At 42.7% G+C, this 17,649-nt stretch overlaps 1 protein-coding gene and 1 pseudogene across 4 annotated transcripts in view; one reads left to right on the forward strand and one right to left on the reverse strand.

Annotated features, from left to right (window-relative positions):
- The window catches only part of UIMC1 (ubiquitin interaction motif containing 1), a 100,274-nt gene that overhangs the window by 39,014 nt on the left and 43,611 nt on the right, over positions 1 to 17,649 (forward strand). For 2 of the 4 annotated variants that reach the window (XM_021714713.1, XM_008062745.2), the window contains exons 6-8: positions 2,221 to 2,285; positions 4,286 to 4,362; positions 11,139 to 11,242. In XM_021714713.1, coding sequence (XP_021570388.1) covers positions 2,221 to 2,285; positions 4,286 to 4,362; positions 11,139 to 11,242 — 246 coding nt within the window. Of the gene's footprint in view, positions 1 to 2,220; positions 2,286 to 4,285; positions 4,363 to 8,937; positions 8,989 to 11,138; positions 11,243 to 17,649 lie in introns of all 4 variants that reach the window. The other 2 variants (XM_021714711.1, XM_021714721.1) reach the window with 2 other exon arrangements.
- Positions 4,623 to 5,000, reverse strand: LOC110596012 (annotated as a pseudogene).

Below are 17,649 nucleotides of genomic sequence, written 5' to 3' on the forward strand. Positions count from 1 at the left end.
GATCAGAATTTTTTTTTTTTTTTTGCTTAGTCATAGTCTCACTTGCCCAGGCTGGAGTACAATGGCATTATCACTGCCACCGCAGCCTCAACCTACTGGGCTTAGGGGATGCTTCCCCCTCAGCCTTCCAAGTAGCTGGAATTACAGGTGCGTGCTACCAAGCCTGGCTTATTTTTTGATTTATTGTGGAGATGAGGTCTTGTCAAACTGCCCAGGTTGGTCTCAAACCTCTGTGCTTAGGCAGTCCTCTTGCCTCGGCTCCCAAAGTGCTGGGATTATAGGCTTGAGCCACTGCGCCTGGCAGAAAGTAGAATTTTAAGGAATCGTTCAACTAGTCTTTGGAAAGGCCTGAGAAGTCACCACTGTCCTCGCAGAGGACATTTCTGTGATGACCAGATGATGTGTCTGTTCACTTTCACTTCTCAGGCCACACAGTTGAGGACACACTTTGATTCTGGATCTTTGTATTTTTCTCTTTTAGATTCAATGCAAGCTGTTCCTTTTCCATTTATGTCATATTTTTTCAGGCAGAAGCCTGTCTTGATAAGACCACAGCTTCCTTTGTTAAATTTTTATTCCTGTCATGCTTTCCTGTTTATCTTGACTAGATTTGGGTAGTCAAATTAAATTTTATTTGCTTGTTTTGCTGTCCTGGAACCCCTTGTGTTCACATTACTGCCGTTAAGGTATAAGTTTAGAAGTTAAAATGGTCTACTGAAGAGAAGATGTTCTCAAGATTCTGTGTTGCAGTGGTTGGGAAGAGGTCATTTGAGTAAACAAAGTAGCAGTAGTGCTTGACGCCTGGGTTTTGGAGTCACGCGGGTCCAGCTCCACTTTGGGCCGACTGTGTGATTTGGGACAAATTTTTTAACCTATTGATGCTTCACTTTTCTTCATTTCTAAAATAATTTGATAGCTTTTGCCTCATAAGGTTCTTGTGAGAATTAAAGGAGGTGTAATGCATGTAAAGTAGTTAGCACAGGCCTGGCACTTAATAGATACACAATGCTTTTTTAAAACAATTACACTGGGAAAGTTGGAAATCTGCTTTAACCTAAAGCAGAGATGGTGATGTCTTACTTGCTAGCACCTTGCTTCTGAAACCTGACTTAAGAATGTCCAGTTCTATTAAAGGGACACTAGGTGTCAGTATTTGCCCTTTTTTGTCACTGCTGAATTCAGTCAGTTTAAGTATTTATCGCTGTTATGTTGTAGTCCTTCAGTAGTTTTGTTCAGCTCTTCCTAATGACTGCATTCCCTGTCATCATACATTTTGACCTTCCTTTTGACTGAAGACTCAACTCAGCTATTCCTGTTTTTTGAAAATATATTTCATCATTTACCTGAGGGGTAGAGAGATGCCTAACTTGTTCAGGTTATTTATATCCCCTTAGGAAGCCCTGAACACTCCAGCGAGTGCCTCCGCACCTAGTGGAAAACACCTAGGCCCTTGCTCCGATGACTGCCAAGGGCAGCAGGGGCTGCTTTTTCTAAGCTTCCGTGCATCTGCGCTTAATGAGTTGGTATTTGGACCACCTCTACCATTAATTAATGAAAACAGTCTTTTCCTTATGCAGTCCCTCTTTACTACGTTTCTTTGCAGACATCCCTGTGGCCAGCTATAAAAAAGAAAACCACAGCTTCAGACTTGTTGTAGCAGGAAGACTCTTAATAGCCTTCCCTTTGGATGTCCTGTGTTATGGCTTGGTTATTCCCAGAAAGACTTCACAGATTGCAGTGGTTATCCCAGCTCGGTGTTTCCCTTAGAAACTGGACTTTCCTTTATATGTTTCTTTTTCGCAAAAAGGCTTTATGGTTGTTTTTCTGAAATCATAGTTCATTTTACTAACCAATTAATATTTATATAGGTCTTGGATTTTACAAAGTACATTGCATACATTATCTTGTTAATTCTCACAGTAGCATTCTGTAAGACAATTGTTAATACCCATTTTAAGATGAGAATAGAGATTCAGATGTGACTTACCCAAGATTACAAAGTTATTAGGTGATTTAGCTCTAATTTCAATGCCAGTTTTCTGACCCCACAGGGTATGCTCTTTTTACTGAAAGTTACTGACTCATGGCAGATGTTTTGTTCTCATTGTTAATTGTTGAGTGATAACGGTGAACAATTCATTTTCTTTTTTTTTTACAAAAAGGAAGAGAAACTGGCTCCTCGGTGCCTGTGTATTCAGGATGTTCCATGTTTCTTTGCAGTCTTTCCGTGGGCTATTTGTTGAAGAATCTCCTGAAGAGGGGAGCTCTGGGCCTGCCTCCCAAAGGTGAGATTACACGTTGCTGTGCCTCTGATTCACGCCGACAGTGTGGCTTATGAGGACGAACCACAGGAGTGAGACAGTGGGTGGCCTGCTTGCCACAGAGCCGCTAGCTCTTTCGGAGAGGTCATTATTATGTCCAAGTTTGCAGTCTGCATCTCACAGAGACCCAGAGTATTGGGGTGGTAGAGATCTCCAAGGTCTCTTTGGGCAGCCCAGCAGTCCTGGCATAAATCCATTCACATCCTGCCGCTCTCCTGACTACCCAGCTTTCCATGCTAGTTTGAAGGTCTAGACTGATTTCTTTGTGCTCCTTTTTTTCTTCCTATCCCCTTTCTCCTGCTTATGCTTATTTTATCTGCATATGTAAACCTTGTGCATCTGTCAAGTTCACTCTGAAGACTTACATCCTCTTTGAAACCTTCATATTATTCAGTCCTCACGGAACCTGTATCGCTCTCAGCCTCTGTCCTGTGCCACTTTTAATCTGTTTGTGTCTCATCTCTCTCATAGAGGGTTGTATTTGCATTACCTCTTCCACTGTTCTGGCTGATTGATTGATGGGGTTACTGTCTGCATCTTCTTACTTTAATAGTAGATAGCAGTTGATTGATTATAAAGTGCGCTTTTAACTGGAGCGGGCTTCCAGTCACTTTCCTCTTTCCCTCTTTATCTGATGGTTAAGTTTTGAGAATTTCTCAAGAGCTGAATTTTGTATTGTGTGCCTGTCATCTCCCATATGGAAGTTGAGGCCCAGTTGCCATTTGATGGAATCGTGACGTGCCTTCTTAGACTTGGTGATAGTGCTAGGTATTTCTTCCTGGGCTGAAGAATCTGGCTTTGGTTTGCTTCTCCTGCTGTTAAGACAGTTTTGGAAGTGGTTTTCACTGGAGTAGGCTTTCTGCTCCCTGTAGGCCTCTCCGCTTTGTTGTGGTGAGCTTTGTGCAGAACAGATGTAGGTTTTAATAAATGATTATACGCTTTGTCACCAGGAGAGAGTTGGAATCACAGGCAATGTGGTTTGACTTCAAATTGATTAGCCCATTTTATAAATGTCAGAAAACTGTTTTGTGATGGACCCTTTGAATAGAGCCCTAATGTTACATGCAGAATAAACTATGTCTGGCTTGGTTTTATAACAAATGCCATGAGATGTTTTATTTAGAGCGAGAAATCACTTGTGGTTTCCTATCAGGATTCAGTTATTTATCATGAGTCAGTGGTAGCTATTCTCTCTTCTCTGTGGTTTTTGGTTGATGTGTGGATTTGTGTTTTAAGCATCTTCGTGCATACTTGATCAAACTAATCATAAAGCTCTGTGAAGCATGAGGGGGCTAGCTCAGATGCTCAGATCTTCAGCCATGTGTTCCTGTGTCAGGAGGAGATTGTGCTCCGTGGGCAGGCAGGGAAAACCAGAAGGTTGGATGAGGGAGGCCATTCATAATTAAGTTTTTCTTGGAAGAGATATTCAGTTTGTGTGGGCAGATTTTTGCTGTAGGGCAGTTTGGAATTGTATTTTATGTTTGTTGCTTGGAAAGCCACATCTTGAGATAAAGAGAAAATGTAACTGCAAGGTGAGTGGAAAGCTAGTGTGCTGTCAGAAGAGTCTCCATGCCCGGCTTGTGAGTTTACAAATCTCTAGCCTTCCGAAGGCTAAGATGGAGGCTGGAAAACACCTTTGACATCCACATGTTGGAGTGGAGTTTTTGTCTTCTATGATATTCACAGATAGTTCTTACCCTTCAGCCTTCCTTTGTGAAAACTCCAAAAGGGGGTTTCTTTTCATTCAGTGATTTCGCTGGAACTGGAGTTGTGAGCATGTTTATTTTCCAGATTTCTTGCCTGGAGTTTTCACTACTGATTCCTTGCTTTCCTGTTGTGCTTTTGTGGTATTAGACAGCAGGTATCGGGTTACCTGTGGCTTTGTGGATGACTCACCATTGCTTTTGGCCCTGTGTTCTGACTTATTTTACTAGGAGTTCATTTGGGGTTTGGTTCTTTTTCAGCATCGCTGCTTTGACCAGTAAGAGCAGCTCGGTCCTTATGCCAGAGAGTTCTGCAGAAGAAATCATTGTTTGTCCTGGTAAGCACCTCACTGTGATGCTGCATTTCTGATACCTGTCTGCCTAGTTCAAACCCATTCTCAGGAGGTTTATGTGTGATCGGTATGCAAGTATATGTAGCTCCACGCTTGTACACACACACACACACACACACACACACACACACACACACGTATTTTTTTAATTCATGTAACTTTTATTACAGTATGGTGCTATAATTGTTCTATTTTATTAGTTATTATTGTCAATCTCTTACTGTGCCTAATTTATACACTTTATCTTAGGTATGTACGCATTGGAAAAACATAGTGTATAAAGGCTTTGGTACTATCCAAGGTTTCAGGCATCCACTGGGGGTCTTGGAATGTATCCCCCAAGGATAAGGGGAGACTACTGTATGCAAAACCAAAGCTACACAAAAGTGAGAAACGTCAACAGGGCAAATCCAAGTGATAAGAGAAGACATTCTTCTGAATTTCCAGGTTTCATCGAGCATCAAACACCAAACTTTTGGTCCTGTTCTTGTACATTATTCTGTATCCACATTCTTTGTATCTGATTGGATCCCTAGATTTTATTTCATTTTCTGTGTGACACTCTTCACAGATATATATCACTGGCTGCTGCTTTGGGATTGAACATCTTTCTGGGTGTCCATTATTAGTCCTCCACACTTCCAGACAGAACCCCACTTGTCGCTGCGTAACCCTCAACTCACACATATATTTTTAATGGACATTGACTTTGATTCTCAGCCTTTTCTTTCTTTTTTTTTTTGAGTTGGAGTCTCGCTCTGTCGCCCAGACTGGAATGCAGTAGCTGCTCCCAGCCACCGCAGCCTCGACCTGCTGGGCCCCGGTGATACTTCCACCTCAGCCTTCCAAGTAGCTGGAACTACAGGCGCGCTTCCACATCCGGCTCATTTTTTTATTTATTGTAGAGATGAGGTCTCGCCAAGTTGCCCAGGCGGGTCTCGAACCCGCGGGCTCAGGCAATCCACTCACCTCAGCCTCCCAAAGGCTCGGGATTAAAGGCTGAGCCACCGCGCCCGGCTGATTCTCAGCCTTTTCTTAGGGGTAATTTAGTTTTGAAATTAGTATTACTTTTTTGTCTTCTTGTTTGTTTATCAACCTTATCAGAGATGGCAGCAAACCATCAGAAATAACACTGAACTGTACATTCAGAATCTTTTGCTAGTTAGTTTTTATATTGCTGTTCATTGTAGTCTTCTTGCATGGAGGGGTCCAGAATTTGAATTTTGTGCACAGTTCTTGCATAGACTTACTTTTAATCTCAGGCAGCTTAACTTAGTTAAGTGCTTTAGTTTGCATTTTGTTAATTGTAGAGATTAAAAGATGTGTCCTTTGGGCCAGGTGCGGTGACTCATGACTATAATTTAAAGACAATTTAAGAGAACACTACTAGCGCCTAAGAAATAAACAATGTGGCCAGGCTCGGTTGCTCAGCCTGTAATCCCAGTACTTTGAGAGGCCGACGCAAGTGGATTGCCTGAGCCCGTGTGTTCAAGACCAACCCGGGCAACTTGGCGAGACCTTGTCTCTACAATAAATAAAAAATTACCTGGGCGTGGTAGCTCACACCTGTAGTTCCGGCTACTTGGAAGACTCAAGCAGTCCTCTTGCCTCAGCCTCCCAATGGCCTTGAGGCAAAAGGATTGCTTGAACCCAGGAGTTTGTGTCCAGCCTGGGCAATCTAATAGAGACCTTGTCTCTACAAAAAATTAGCTAGGCATGGTGGTGACTGTAGTCTCAGCTACTTGGGAGGGTGAAGTGGGAAAGAATCGCCTGAGTCCTGGAGGTTGAGGGTCCGGTGAACCATAATGGTGCCACTGCATTCCAACGTGTGCAGCAGAGTGTGACCTTGACTCTAAACAAACAAATAAATAAAAATAAAAGATGTGTACCTTGCTTTAGGCATAAGAGATGCTCATATAAAGTTGCTCATGGATAGATACACAAGATAATTCTAAATGAACAACGATACCCACTATCTAAGGGAACTCTTGCGTTAAGTCATTGTAGAATATGAAGCATTGTTTTGTGATAGGAGCTACTACTTTCTAAGGAATTTGTTTTAGCTTATGTTTTCTTTTTTGGCTTTTCTAAAAAGTGAAGCCCGTTATGTGTATTGTTCCACCTCATTCATGGAAAAGTGAGGGACTTTCCTACTAATGTTTAAACTCTTTGGGCAGCAAGTGTTATGCAGTTGCTACTAAAAGTCATGTCTGGTTTCCCTCAGGTCTCATGTGGTATGTCAGGGTAGAGAGACTGATAGTTTTCTTATTTTGGTTTCCTTCCATTTTTTCCCACAGAGACTGAAACTTAGTTTATATATAATCCAGGAAAGTCCTATAAATATTTTAAAACATTTGGCAGCCTATCATAAAGGTCTTTATTTATTTTTAAAATTTGACTTATGTTGGTTTTTGTTGAAAGTGGCATCTTAATTCATCTGAAATGTATTTGGATGACTGCCTAATGATACCTACTAAGAGACCCCACTACCAAGTGCTCGATTTTGGCAGGAACACTCAAGAATGCCATGCTGTTTTTGTGAAAAGAAAGCTTTACCCCCTCTGTCTGGGTCTGCTGACTTGTGCCATCCTTCTGGGAAGTCACTCAGTCTGTGGAGGATAATGGCATGTGACATTACCATGGAATCTTGCAGGAGGAACCTGCAAGTATGTTGATCTGGAAAGTGCTGGTTATTGAAAGAGGCAAAAAGCATGACTGAGGTTAGTTAGCTTTTATGGTTGTGTTTTGCTGTCTGTCATTAATCTACTCATTAATTAAGTCCTACTGTTTGCTGACGTGAACCACTTCTAAATGCTATTGCAAAAGTTTTCACTACACTAATGTTGCTGTTGCTGAGAAAGTATAACTACTTCTCTGTAAAGCCAAACTCCTGAGTTCTTTTTTAAATATATAATTTAGGAGCTATATATCTAAATTGAAAAAAAATATTCTGAGTGGGTGGAGCACAGATGGAGTGTAGTAGTCTGTGGTGTACCTACTTCCTTTTGTCTCCTATTTCTGATAGGTTCAGAGGTCTGATACAATATCTTTTTGGTGTTAACTTTCTTGAAGAAGCAGCATTATAGCCTTAAGTCCACATTGTGCATGCTACTAGCATTGCTTATTTCTTTTCTTTTTTTTTTTTTGAGTTGGAGTCTCACTCTTTTGTCCAGGCTGGAGTGCAGTGGCACACTCACGGCCACCCCAGTGTCGACCTGCTGGGCTCTGGCGATCCTTCCGCCTCAGCCTTCCAAGTAGCTGGAACTACAGGCACGCACTACCATGCCCGGCTAATTTTTTATTTATTGTAGAGATGAAGTCTCACCAAGTTGCCCGGGCTGGTCTCAAACCCGTGGACTCAGGCAATCCACTCACCTCGGCCTCCCAAAGTGCTGGGTTTACAGGCTGAGCCACTGAGCCCAGCCACATTGTTTATTTCTTAGGAGCTAGTGCTTTCTTAAGTTGTCTTTGTAGTTGGACATATCAGACATTTACAGAAAGTTTAATTGAAGACTTTGTATTATTGCAGTAATCCATGCAGTGGACGGTTCTTATTTTTGAACAAACTGAATATCTTTTTGATAATCCTTTCAGAGAAAGTGTAACAAAGATTTTGAAGTTCATGCACTGTAAGCCTTTTTCCAACAAGGTGGTAGTAGTGGTGTGTTATGCCTGTGTATGTGTGTCCAGCTGTCGAAAAATAGTGCTTTTGGGAGGCTGTGGTGGAAGAATCACTTGCCCAAGAGTTCTTTACCAGCCTGGGCAACATCGTGAGACTCTGTCTCACAAAAAAAAAGACAGGGCATGGTGGTGCACACGTATGGTCAGCCTAGCTACTTGGGAGGCTGCAGTGGGAGAATCACTGGAGCCCACGAGGTGGAGGCTGCAGTGAGCTATGATTGTGTCACTGCCCGCCAGCCTGGTCAACAGACTGGAGACCCTGTCTCCAAAAAAAAAAAGAAAAAAGTGGATTGTGGTGTGTTGAAATTTAGTTAATTCTAGAGATGTATTTAGTCCTTCTTTGATGATTGAGAAGATACTTCGTAATCTTGCAGATGCTTTATTTTCCTAACGTTGACCATTCGTTTTGATTTTTTTTTTTTTTTTGAGTCATAGTCTCCCTCTGTCACCCAGGCTGCAGTGCAGTGGCTCATTCACGGCCACTGCAGTCTCGACCTGCTGGGCTCTGGCGGTCCTTCCGCCTCAGCCTCCCATGTAGCTTGGACTGTGGGCGAGTGCCTCCATGCCCGACTAATTTTTTGATTTATTATAGATACAGAATCTCGCCATGTTGTCCAGTCTGATCATGACCTCATAGGCTCAGGCAGTCCTATCGCCTCGGCCTCCCAAAGTACTGGGATTACCGGCATGAGCCACCGTACCTGGTCCATTCGTTGTATTTGTGAAGCACAAAAGTGACATTAGAGATACATTGGTACAGTGTCAGATACTTGACTGGATTTGCATGCTGAGATAAATGTCATGTCTTAGTTTGGGCTACTGTAACAAAATACTATAGACTGGGGTGCCTTGTAAACAACACAAGTTTATTTCTCACAGTCCTGAAGTCTGAGGAGTCCAAGATCAAGGAGTCAGCATATTCAGTATCTGGTGAGAGCCTGCTTTCTGGTTCATAGCTGACATCTTCTGATTGTATCTTCACATGATTGAAAGAAAGCAGGAGGGCTTTCTGGATTTTTATTTATTTATTTATTTTTTTTGAGTAGGAGTCTCAGTCTATTGCCATGGTATGCTGCTCATGGCCATCGCAACCACGACCCGCTGGGCTCAGGTGATCCTTCCTTCTCAGCCTTCCAAGTAGCTGGATCTTCAGGCATGTGCCACCATGCCCAGCTACTTTTTTGATTTATTGTAGAGATGAGGGCATACCATGTTGCTCAGGCTGGTTTTGAACCCCTGAGCTCAGGCAGTCCTCTAGCCTCTGCCTCCCAAAGTGCTGGCATTACAGGCATGAGCCACCACGCCTGGCTCTTTTGTTCTTTTAAGTGGTTGATGTTTAGAGCAGAGGTTGGAAAATGTTCTTTAATAAAAGACTAGATAGTAAATATTTCAGGCTCTGTGGGTCCTGGAGTTCGTTGAGTTACTTAGCTCTGACATTTGAGTGCAGAGGCAACCACAGACTGTCCACAGACAGTCCAATACAAACTTATGTACAAAACCAGGCGGCCGGCTGGCTTTGGCCTGTGAAGCTGTCTGTAGTTTTCTGGCTCCTGAATTAGACCTCAAGGGATCCCATCTTACAGCTCCATATTACTGGTAGCTGGTACAGTGCCTGAGACTTACTGTTTAGTTACTAGTTGTTGAATCAATGCTGCTTAAGAAGTATATTAAGGACATACCTCATAAACAAGGGTACCTGCATAATCAACATTTGTATACCGAACCCTGAATTGCACCCCATATCTTTATATATATAAAAAAAAAAGAAGTGTATTAAGGAAAGGCAGATCTTTGTCAAGAATGTATATTCTATTTCTGGTCCTTATTTCTGTTTTCTCTAATCGTCTTTTTTTTTTTTTTCCTACTGCCTTGGCCTCCTAAGTAGCTGAGACTACAGGTGTGTGCCACCACTTCTGGCTAATTTTTTTATTATTTTTTTGAGTCGGAGTCTCACTCTAATCACCCAGGCTGGAGTGCAGTGGCACACTCACGGCCACTGCAGCCTTGACTTGCTGGGCTTCGGTGATCCTTCTGCCTCAGCCTTCCAAGTAGCTGGACTGCAGGTGCATGCCACCATGCCCAGCTAATTTTTAAATTTATTATAGTGATGAGGTCTCGCCAAGTTGCCCAGGCTGGTCTTAAACACATGGGCTTGGGCAATCTTCTCACCTCAGCCTCCCAAAGTGCTAGGATTATAGGCTAGCACCTGGCTGTGTGTATTTTTTTTTTTTTTAGAGTAGTAAAACAGGTTTATTGACTGTGCTGCAAGGAAGCAGTGGGCTGAACAGTGATAAGACAGCTGTCTGATAATTTTTGATTTTTTTTTTTTTGTAGAGACAAGGTCATGCTATATTGCCCAGGCTGGTCTCAAACTCCTGGGCTTAAGCAGTCCTCTTGATTCAGCCTCCCAAAGTGATGGGATTACAGGCATGAGCTACTGCACCCAGCCTTCTAATCACCTTTAACCTCAGCACTGACATTGACAGGCTTTTGTTTCCTGTCATAATTAATGTACTTTAAAGCTAGAACTGCAGTGGACATTAGCTAACGGATGAACTGGTGAATGGATACAATGGAATACTACTCAGCAGTAGAAGGCAGGGCCTGCTGATACATGTAACAACACAGGTGCATCTAAGACACATTATACTGAGTCAGAGAAGCTGGCGCAAAGGACTGTATGCTTGTGATTCCATGCATATGACATCCTAGAAAAGGTCAAACTAGAAACATAGAGTAGACTGATTATTGTAAGGAGTTCCTTTTAGTGACCATAGTGGTAGGGAATTGATTGCAGAGGGGCACATGAGCACTTTTTGGGGCGCTGGAAATGTTTAATATCTTGATTTTGGTGGTATTTACATGGTATACATTTGTCAGAACTTGCACAACTGTATTTGAAAATTGGTGAATTATGTTATATGTAAATTATGCCTTAAAACTTTAAGAAGAAACAAACTAGATCTGTATTGCCACTGCAGCATTAGCAGACCCTAAACTTTAGGGAAAATAGTTGTGTTTATTTAACTATGAAAACACAAAATGAAAATTAATAGGATTTTAATTTTATTAAACTACAGAGACACAGCCAAGCACCTCTGAAACCCTTGACCTTAAAAGTGAAGTCTCTCCAGGAAGCAGAGAGACCATGAAAGAAAAAAGAAGAATAATGGCAGATAAGAAGGTAGATATTCTTCTAATTTTTCTCTGTGTTTTTTTTATGTTTATGGTCTCCTTTCTGTTGCAACGTTAACATTAGCTGAAAAGATTTAGGTGGCAGAGGATTTTCGTCTTCGGGATGCCTGAGTTAAGATCCATTTAGCACTGTTTCTAAAATTAACAGTAGTTGCCATTTCTTGAGTACTTTTATGCATATTATTATTTCTATTACAGATAAAGAGAGACTTAGGATATTTAAGTAATTTGCTGTAATTTATACTGCTAATAATGGTAGGACTAAAATTTGAATACAAATTTTAAAATTTGAAACTAAAATTCTAGGGCATTTTCTATTATATACTAATAAGTAACAGAGATGAACAATCTTGGAAAAAATTACTATGTATAATGATGTGTGCATGACTTTCACCTCTAATTTCTTGATGTGTTCAGTAACACAGCATCAAGATAGCTGCATGATAAAATAAGCAAATCTTTATTTGCATTGTTACCTTTCCTACCTTTGCATATCTGGCAACAGCCATAAAGCTGTTTGATACAGGTTCATACTTATGATTAAGATTCTTTTTTTTGGTTTGTTTTTTTGAGTTGGAGTCTCACTCTGTCGCCCAGGCTGGAGGGCAGTGGCACGCTCCCGGCCACCGCAGCCTCAACCTGCTGGTCTCTGGCAATCCTTCCTCCTCAGCCTTCCAAGTAGCTGGAACTACAGGCACGCACTACCATGCCCGACTAATTTTTTGATTTATTGTAGAGATGAGGTCTCACCAAGTTGCCCAGGCGGGTCTCGAACCCGCAGGCTCAGACAATCCACTTACCTCAGCCTCCCAAAGGCGCGGGATTACAGGTTGAGCCACTGAGCCTGGCTGATTCTTTTTTTTTAAAGATTTTATTTAAAAAAAAAAAGACTGGAGGGCAGTGGCACGCTCCCGGCCACCACAGCCTCGACCTGCTGGGCTCTGGCAATCCTTCCACTTCAGCTTTCCAAGTAGCCAGAACTGCAGGCGTGCGCTATCGTGCCCGGCTAATTTTTTAAAAAATTTTATTGTAGAGAGGAAGTCTTGCCAAGTTGCCCAGGCTGGTCTTGAACCCATGGGCTCAGGCAGTCCACTCACCTAGGCTTCCCAAAGTGCTGGGATTACAGGCTAAGCCACCAAGCCCAGCCCATGATTCAAATTCTTAATGTGTCCTTTTCATGTAGAGTCTGATAAAACAGTTTACCCAAAATTCTTTTAAAGAATTTAATTTAAAATCTTTAAAATCTGTTGCTGTGAAAAGCAGCCTGGGAATTAAATAAATCCTTCTGTGGAAATAAAGACTTTGGTTACATTTGTGTATACTGTTTTATCCTGTGTACCTTAAAAAAGATTTAATTCTCTTATTTCTTTTTATGCTCTAGGTTTCTTTGAGAACAGTTTTCACAGTATAAGTTAGATCCCTTTGTTAGTCTTTGCACTGCAGATAACTTGGTAGAAATTCTGCTTTCATGATTCATGCACACAGCCTGGTTCTCTGGAACCTGATCTGTCACAACTGACAGACCAAGAGTCCCTGATGCCAGTGGTGGTAGGAAAGATGCCACCCGCTGCAGCAGAGTAACTGAGGATGGATCTGTTAGATGATGTCAAAATGGCCTCTGGATCCTTTTCCCAGGGAGGAAACAGAATCTTCTAAATGGAATGAGGGGAAAGAGTGTTATTAACATAGTCATCCTAACATGGAGAAGAAGCCCTGTAAGCCATTCATTAGTTAATCATGGCTAGCTTCTTAGCCATCCATGATTGCAAGGGAAACTGGAGACTATTCTTTGTTTGAGTCAAAGAGCATGAAACCTGTTTAGAACTTGCTGTATACATGTCTGCATTATTCCATATCACATAGATGGACTTGTGTAGCCTTCCTCACATTGGATGTCCACTCTTCATTGTTGCTGTTTGCGGATATCTGCGAATGTCCCTAAGTAGTTGTAGACATTTACATTAAAAGAAGTTAGTGATATTGTAGTTTTTAAGTCATTGAGTAATCACTTACTAGTTACAAGAGTCACTTATTAGATAGAATTGAGCATTTTTTGTGCACAAAGATTGTATCATAAAGGGTGTAGGCTCTTGCCTTAGAATCTGAATATAGGGCTGTGTACCCTAAAATTTCTTGTTTGGCCGGGCTTGGTGGCTCAGCCTGTAATTCCAGCACTTGGGAAGGCCGAGGCAAGTGGATTGCCTGAGCCTGAGGGTTTGAGACCCGCCCGGGCAATTTGGCAAGACCTCGTCTCTACAATAAATCAAAAATTAGCCAGGCATGGTAGCGTGCGGCTGTAGTTCCAGCGACTTGGAAGGCTGAGGCGGAAGGATCGCCGGAGCCCAGCAGGTTGAGGCTGCGGTGGCCGGGAGCGTGCCACTGCACTCCAGTCTGGGTGGAGTGAGATTCCAACTCAAAAAAAAAAATTTCTTGTTTATTGAGAGGTGGTATGATGTAATACAGGGGCGCTTGAGCATTTGAATTAGCAGACATGGCTTTGAATCCCAGCCCTACTACGTCATGATGCAGGCACATTAATTTGTCATTTTATTCGTTTATTAGGCAACTAGTTGTAGTTTGTATACTTTGTGCCAGGTCATGTTTTAGACTTTTTTTTTTTTGAGTCAGGCTCTCGTTCTGTTTCCCATGCTGAGGCTCAGTGGCACAATCACAGTTCATTGCAGCCTCAACCTTCTGGGCTCAAGCGATCCTCCCTCCTCAGCCTCCTGATTAGCTGGGACTACAGGCATATGCCACCACACCTGGCTAATTTTTTTTTCTTTTGGTAGAGATGAGATCTTGCTGTTTTGCCCAGGCTGGTCTCAAACTTCTGGGCTTAAGTGGTCCTCCCACCTCGGCCTTTTAGAGTTTTGGGATTACAGGTGTGAGCCACTGTGCCCAGCCTATTTTTATTTATTTTTAATTTTTTGAGTTGGAATCTCACTCCTTCACCCAGGCTGGAGTGCAGTGGCACGCTCGTGGCCAGCCCAGCGTCGATCCACTGGGCTCAGGCACTCCTTCTGCCTCAGCCTTCCAAGTTGCCAGAACTACAGGCGCACTACCATGCCCAGCTAAGTTTTTGATATATTGCAGAGATGAGGTCTAGCCAGGTTGCCTAGGTGGTTCTCAAACCTGTGGGCTCAGGCAGTCCCCTCACCTCGGTCTCCCAAAGTGCTGGGATTATAGGCTTGAGCCTCTGTGCCCAGCCCCTATTTTAGACTCTTAGGATGCAAAGACCAAAAAGGAAAAACATTGTCTCTGCCCTCAGAGGGTTCTGGTAAGGGAGGAGACAGACACATAAACAGATAATTGTAAGTATAATGTGACCTGACAAATGTAATGATAGACTCCTAGGGCATTAGAGAAGTGGAGCAGGGAAGTGCGTCTCTGAAGTTCCGTTCTTCAAATGTAAAACGGAGGCAAGGCCCGTGTTTTACTGAGTTGCTCTGCAGATTAGATGAGATAAAAAATATAAAACATGGAGCAGAGATTTGTCACAAGTAGAAGCATGACATGGGAACAGTTATTATTTTACTGTTTTGTAATGTATTGCGACTGTTTACTAATGCTTACTAGTGACAGAGAATTGCCCAGCAATGTTTGAGATACTTGGAACAACCATGGCAGAACTGTAGGCCTTGTTGATTTTATTTCCGACAGTAGTCAGGTTTCTTTGGAAGTGATGTTTTCAGAATGTCTTGCCTAAGAGTTTCCCTTAGTTGGCATCTCAGAAGAGTTCATAGAAGGGCCAGATGCAGTGGTTCAGCCAGCCGTTTGGGAAGCCAAGGCGAGGAGATTGCCTGAGCCTGGGGGTTCAAGACCAACCTGAGTAACTTGGTGAGACCTTGTCTCTACAATAAATTCCAAAAACTACCCAGGTGTGGTGGCGTGCGTCAGTAGTTCTAGCTACTTGGAAGGTTGAGGCGGAAGGATTGCCTAAGCCGTGCTGCCACACTCCAGCCTAGGCAACAAGAGTGAGACTCCGACTCAAAAGAAGCTACTCAGTCATACGGCTGGTGTAGCCAGTCAGTTTTTGAGTGAACTGTGTTGAGAGTCCTGTGATAAGGGGGAAAGATGGAAACAAAGGGGTTTCTAAGCTACACAGAACTGGGTGGGAGGGAGCAGGGGGCCTGGTGATTTGCAGGTTATTTTCACTGTATTCATTTCTTGAGGCGAGGTTTCTTTTGACGTTTGAAGGGAAGGAGCAACCCTTTAAGAAATCAAGATTCAGTATCCAAGTACCTCTTTTGAGAAATAGCTGTGCAGTATTTTAAAAGAAGTAGAAGCAGCTCTGCAGAGACCAGATTCCTGACTACATGGTCCTAGTAAAGCTGACTGGCTTGTATTTTCCTCTTGTGAGGTTTCTCTCTAGCAGTTAATATTTAAATAGACCGTTTTAATGGTCCTGGAAAAAATCTTATTTTAATAAGAGAAAGTTCAGAAACCTTCTGGGTTGCCTATCTACAGTGGTTGGAAGTGATCTCATAATAAGACAATAGATTACTCCCTGGGATACATTAATAGTTGAAGGTACGTTCTCTGCAGTTTATAGAGCTGGTGATGAATACAGAGGAATACAGTGCTGAGTGTGAGCACCAGTGACATTGGTGTCATATAACATCCCTGTGCCTAGTGAACTTTTTTTTTTTTGAGTTGCAGTCTCACTCCGTCACCCAGGCTGGAGTGCAGTAGCACACTCGTGGCCACCCCAGCCTTGACCTGCTGGACTCTGGCGATCCTTCTGCCTCAGCCTTCCAAGTAGCTGAATCTACAGGCACACCCTGCCATACCCAGCTAATTTTTTATTTATCGTAGAGACGAGTTCTCACCGGACAAGTTGCCCGGCCTGGTCTCCAACCCGTGGGCTCAGGCAGTCCACTAACCTCGGCCTCCCAAAGTGCTGAGATGACAGGCTGTGCCACCGAGCCCTGTCCCTGGTGAATTTTTAAATGCTAAGTACCTGTTCATTCACTTCTCACTTTCAGTAATTCAGGACCTTTTAGGGTGTGTAGATTCCCTCACCCTGGTGCCCAAAGAGCTTTGCTGTTTTTCAAACTTCACAGATTTTCTTGTAAGATTCATAAACAGAGGAACCTGGATTTGTGAAAAGCTTAGTGACTAAACATGGAATAGATAGCAGCTAGAACTTCCAGACCCACTTGACTCTCCTGCCTCCTAGAGAAGAATAACAAAACCAGATCGTCTCCTTATACCTGGCAGGATCAGCTTCCAGGAACAGTGTAGAGGGGAAGTTTTGTTTCTGCCATACGTGGTAGAATAAGATTACTGAAGGTTTTGATGCCAAACAGGCCTGGGTTTGAACCTAAGTCATCTGCTTGTGAGCTTTGTGGTCAGCAGTTACTTTGCCTTTCCTGGCCTCAATTCCCCCTTCCGTAATGCTGGGGCCAGTGACGCCTCTGTCCAGTCGGGCTGCTGTGAGGGATGGATATGGAAAGTGCTTGGCAGAGCCTAGCGTAGTAGAAGAACTCAGCTCTGCTAGCTCCTTTCTCACCTTTTAACGCTCTCCCTCTTACAGTATGTCTTTTTAGTGAAAGGCAGGTTTGTGGAAAAATAGAACGTTTTCTGGCAGCTGTAGACACCGTTTGACTATATTGTTAGATGGCTTGTTTCCCTCTTTGCTGGGTCACACAAGTAGGAGATTTTGGGGATAGCCTGAACTTAGAGACAAAAAAAAAAATGCCCCATTTGACTTAGAAGTCAAATTATCTAACCATTGCAGTTTTGATACTGATTCTGTATCAGAAGATATTTTTTTTCCCCAGTGTGGTAAGGTGGAGTGACAACCCAGGTGTTCCTTGCTCTTAAATGGAAATGGTAGCTATGCAGGGCAGTTTCACATTGATTGGCAAGGACATGCTGTCCTTTGAAGCAAGTGTTAGTGCTGCAGTGCTCACACATACTGTTGAATTAATCATTGCGGTTCTTGGCTCTGACTGACCTGTACAGGTAGAGAAACTGCCTCTAAGAGACAACAACAACCATAGGAGAAATGAGGACTATAAAATGTTGAGAGTCAGCCTGGGCAGCGTAGTGAGACCCCGCCTCTATAACAATTTTTAAAAAATTAGCTGTGCATGGTGGCTCACACTTGTAGTTCTAGCTATTCGGGAGGCTAAGGGAAGAGGGTCCTTTACAGGAGCTCAAGGTTACAGTGAGCTGTGATCATGCCACTGTACTCCATCCTGGACAACAGAGTGAGACTTTCAAAAAAACCAAAAACACTGTGAGAAATAAGAGGAATACGGTTTAAGAGTGGCTTGGCAGAATTGAATTATCTTAGCTAAGCTCTTCTTTGGTCCTTCTTAAATATTTAGGTCTTTGTTTCCTCTTTTTTTTTTTTTTTGAGTTGGAGTCTCACTCTGTCGCCCAGACTGG

Source organism: Carlito syrichta, unplaced genomic scaffold, assembly GCF_000164805.1.
Source record: "Carlito syrichta isolate Samal-C Ts95f unplaced genomic scaffold, Tarsius_syrichta-2.0.1 Scaffold96997, whole genome shotgun sequence".
Lineage (NCBI taxonomy): Eukaryota > Metazoa > Chordata > Mammalia > Primates > Tarsiidae > Carlito > Carlito syrichta.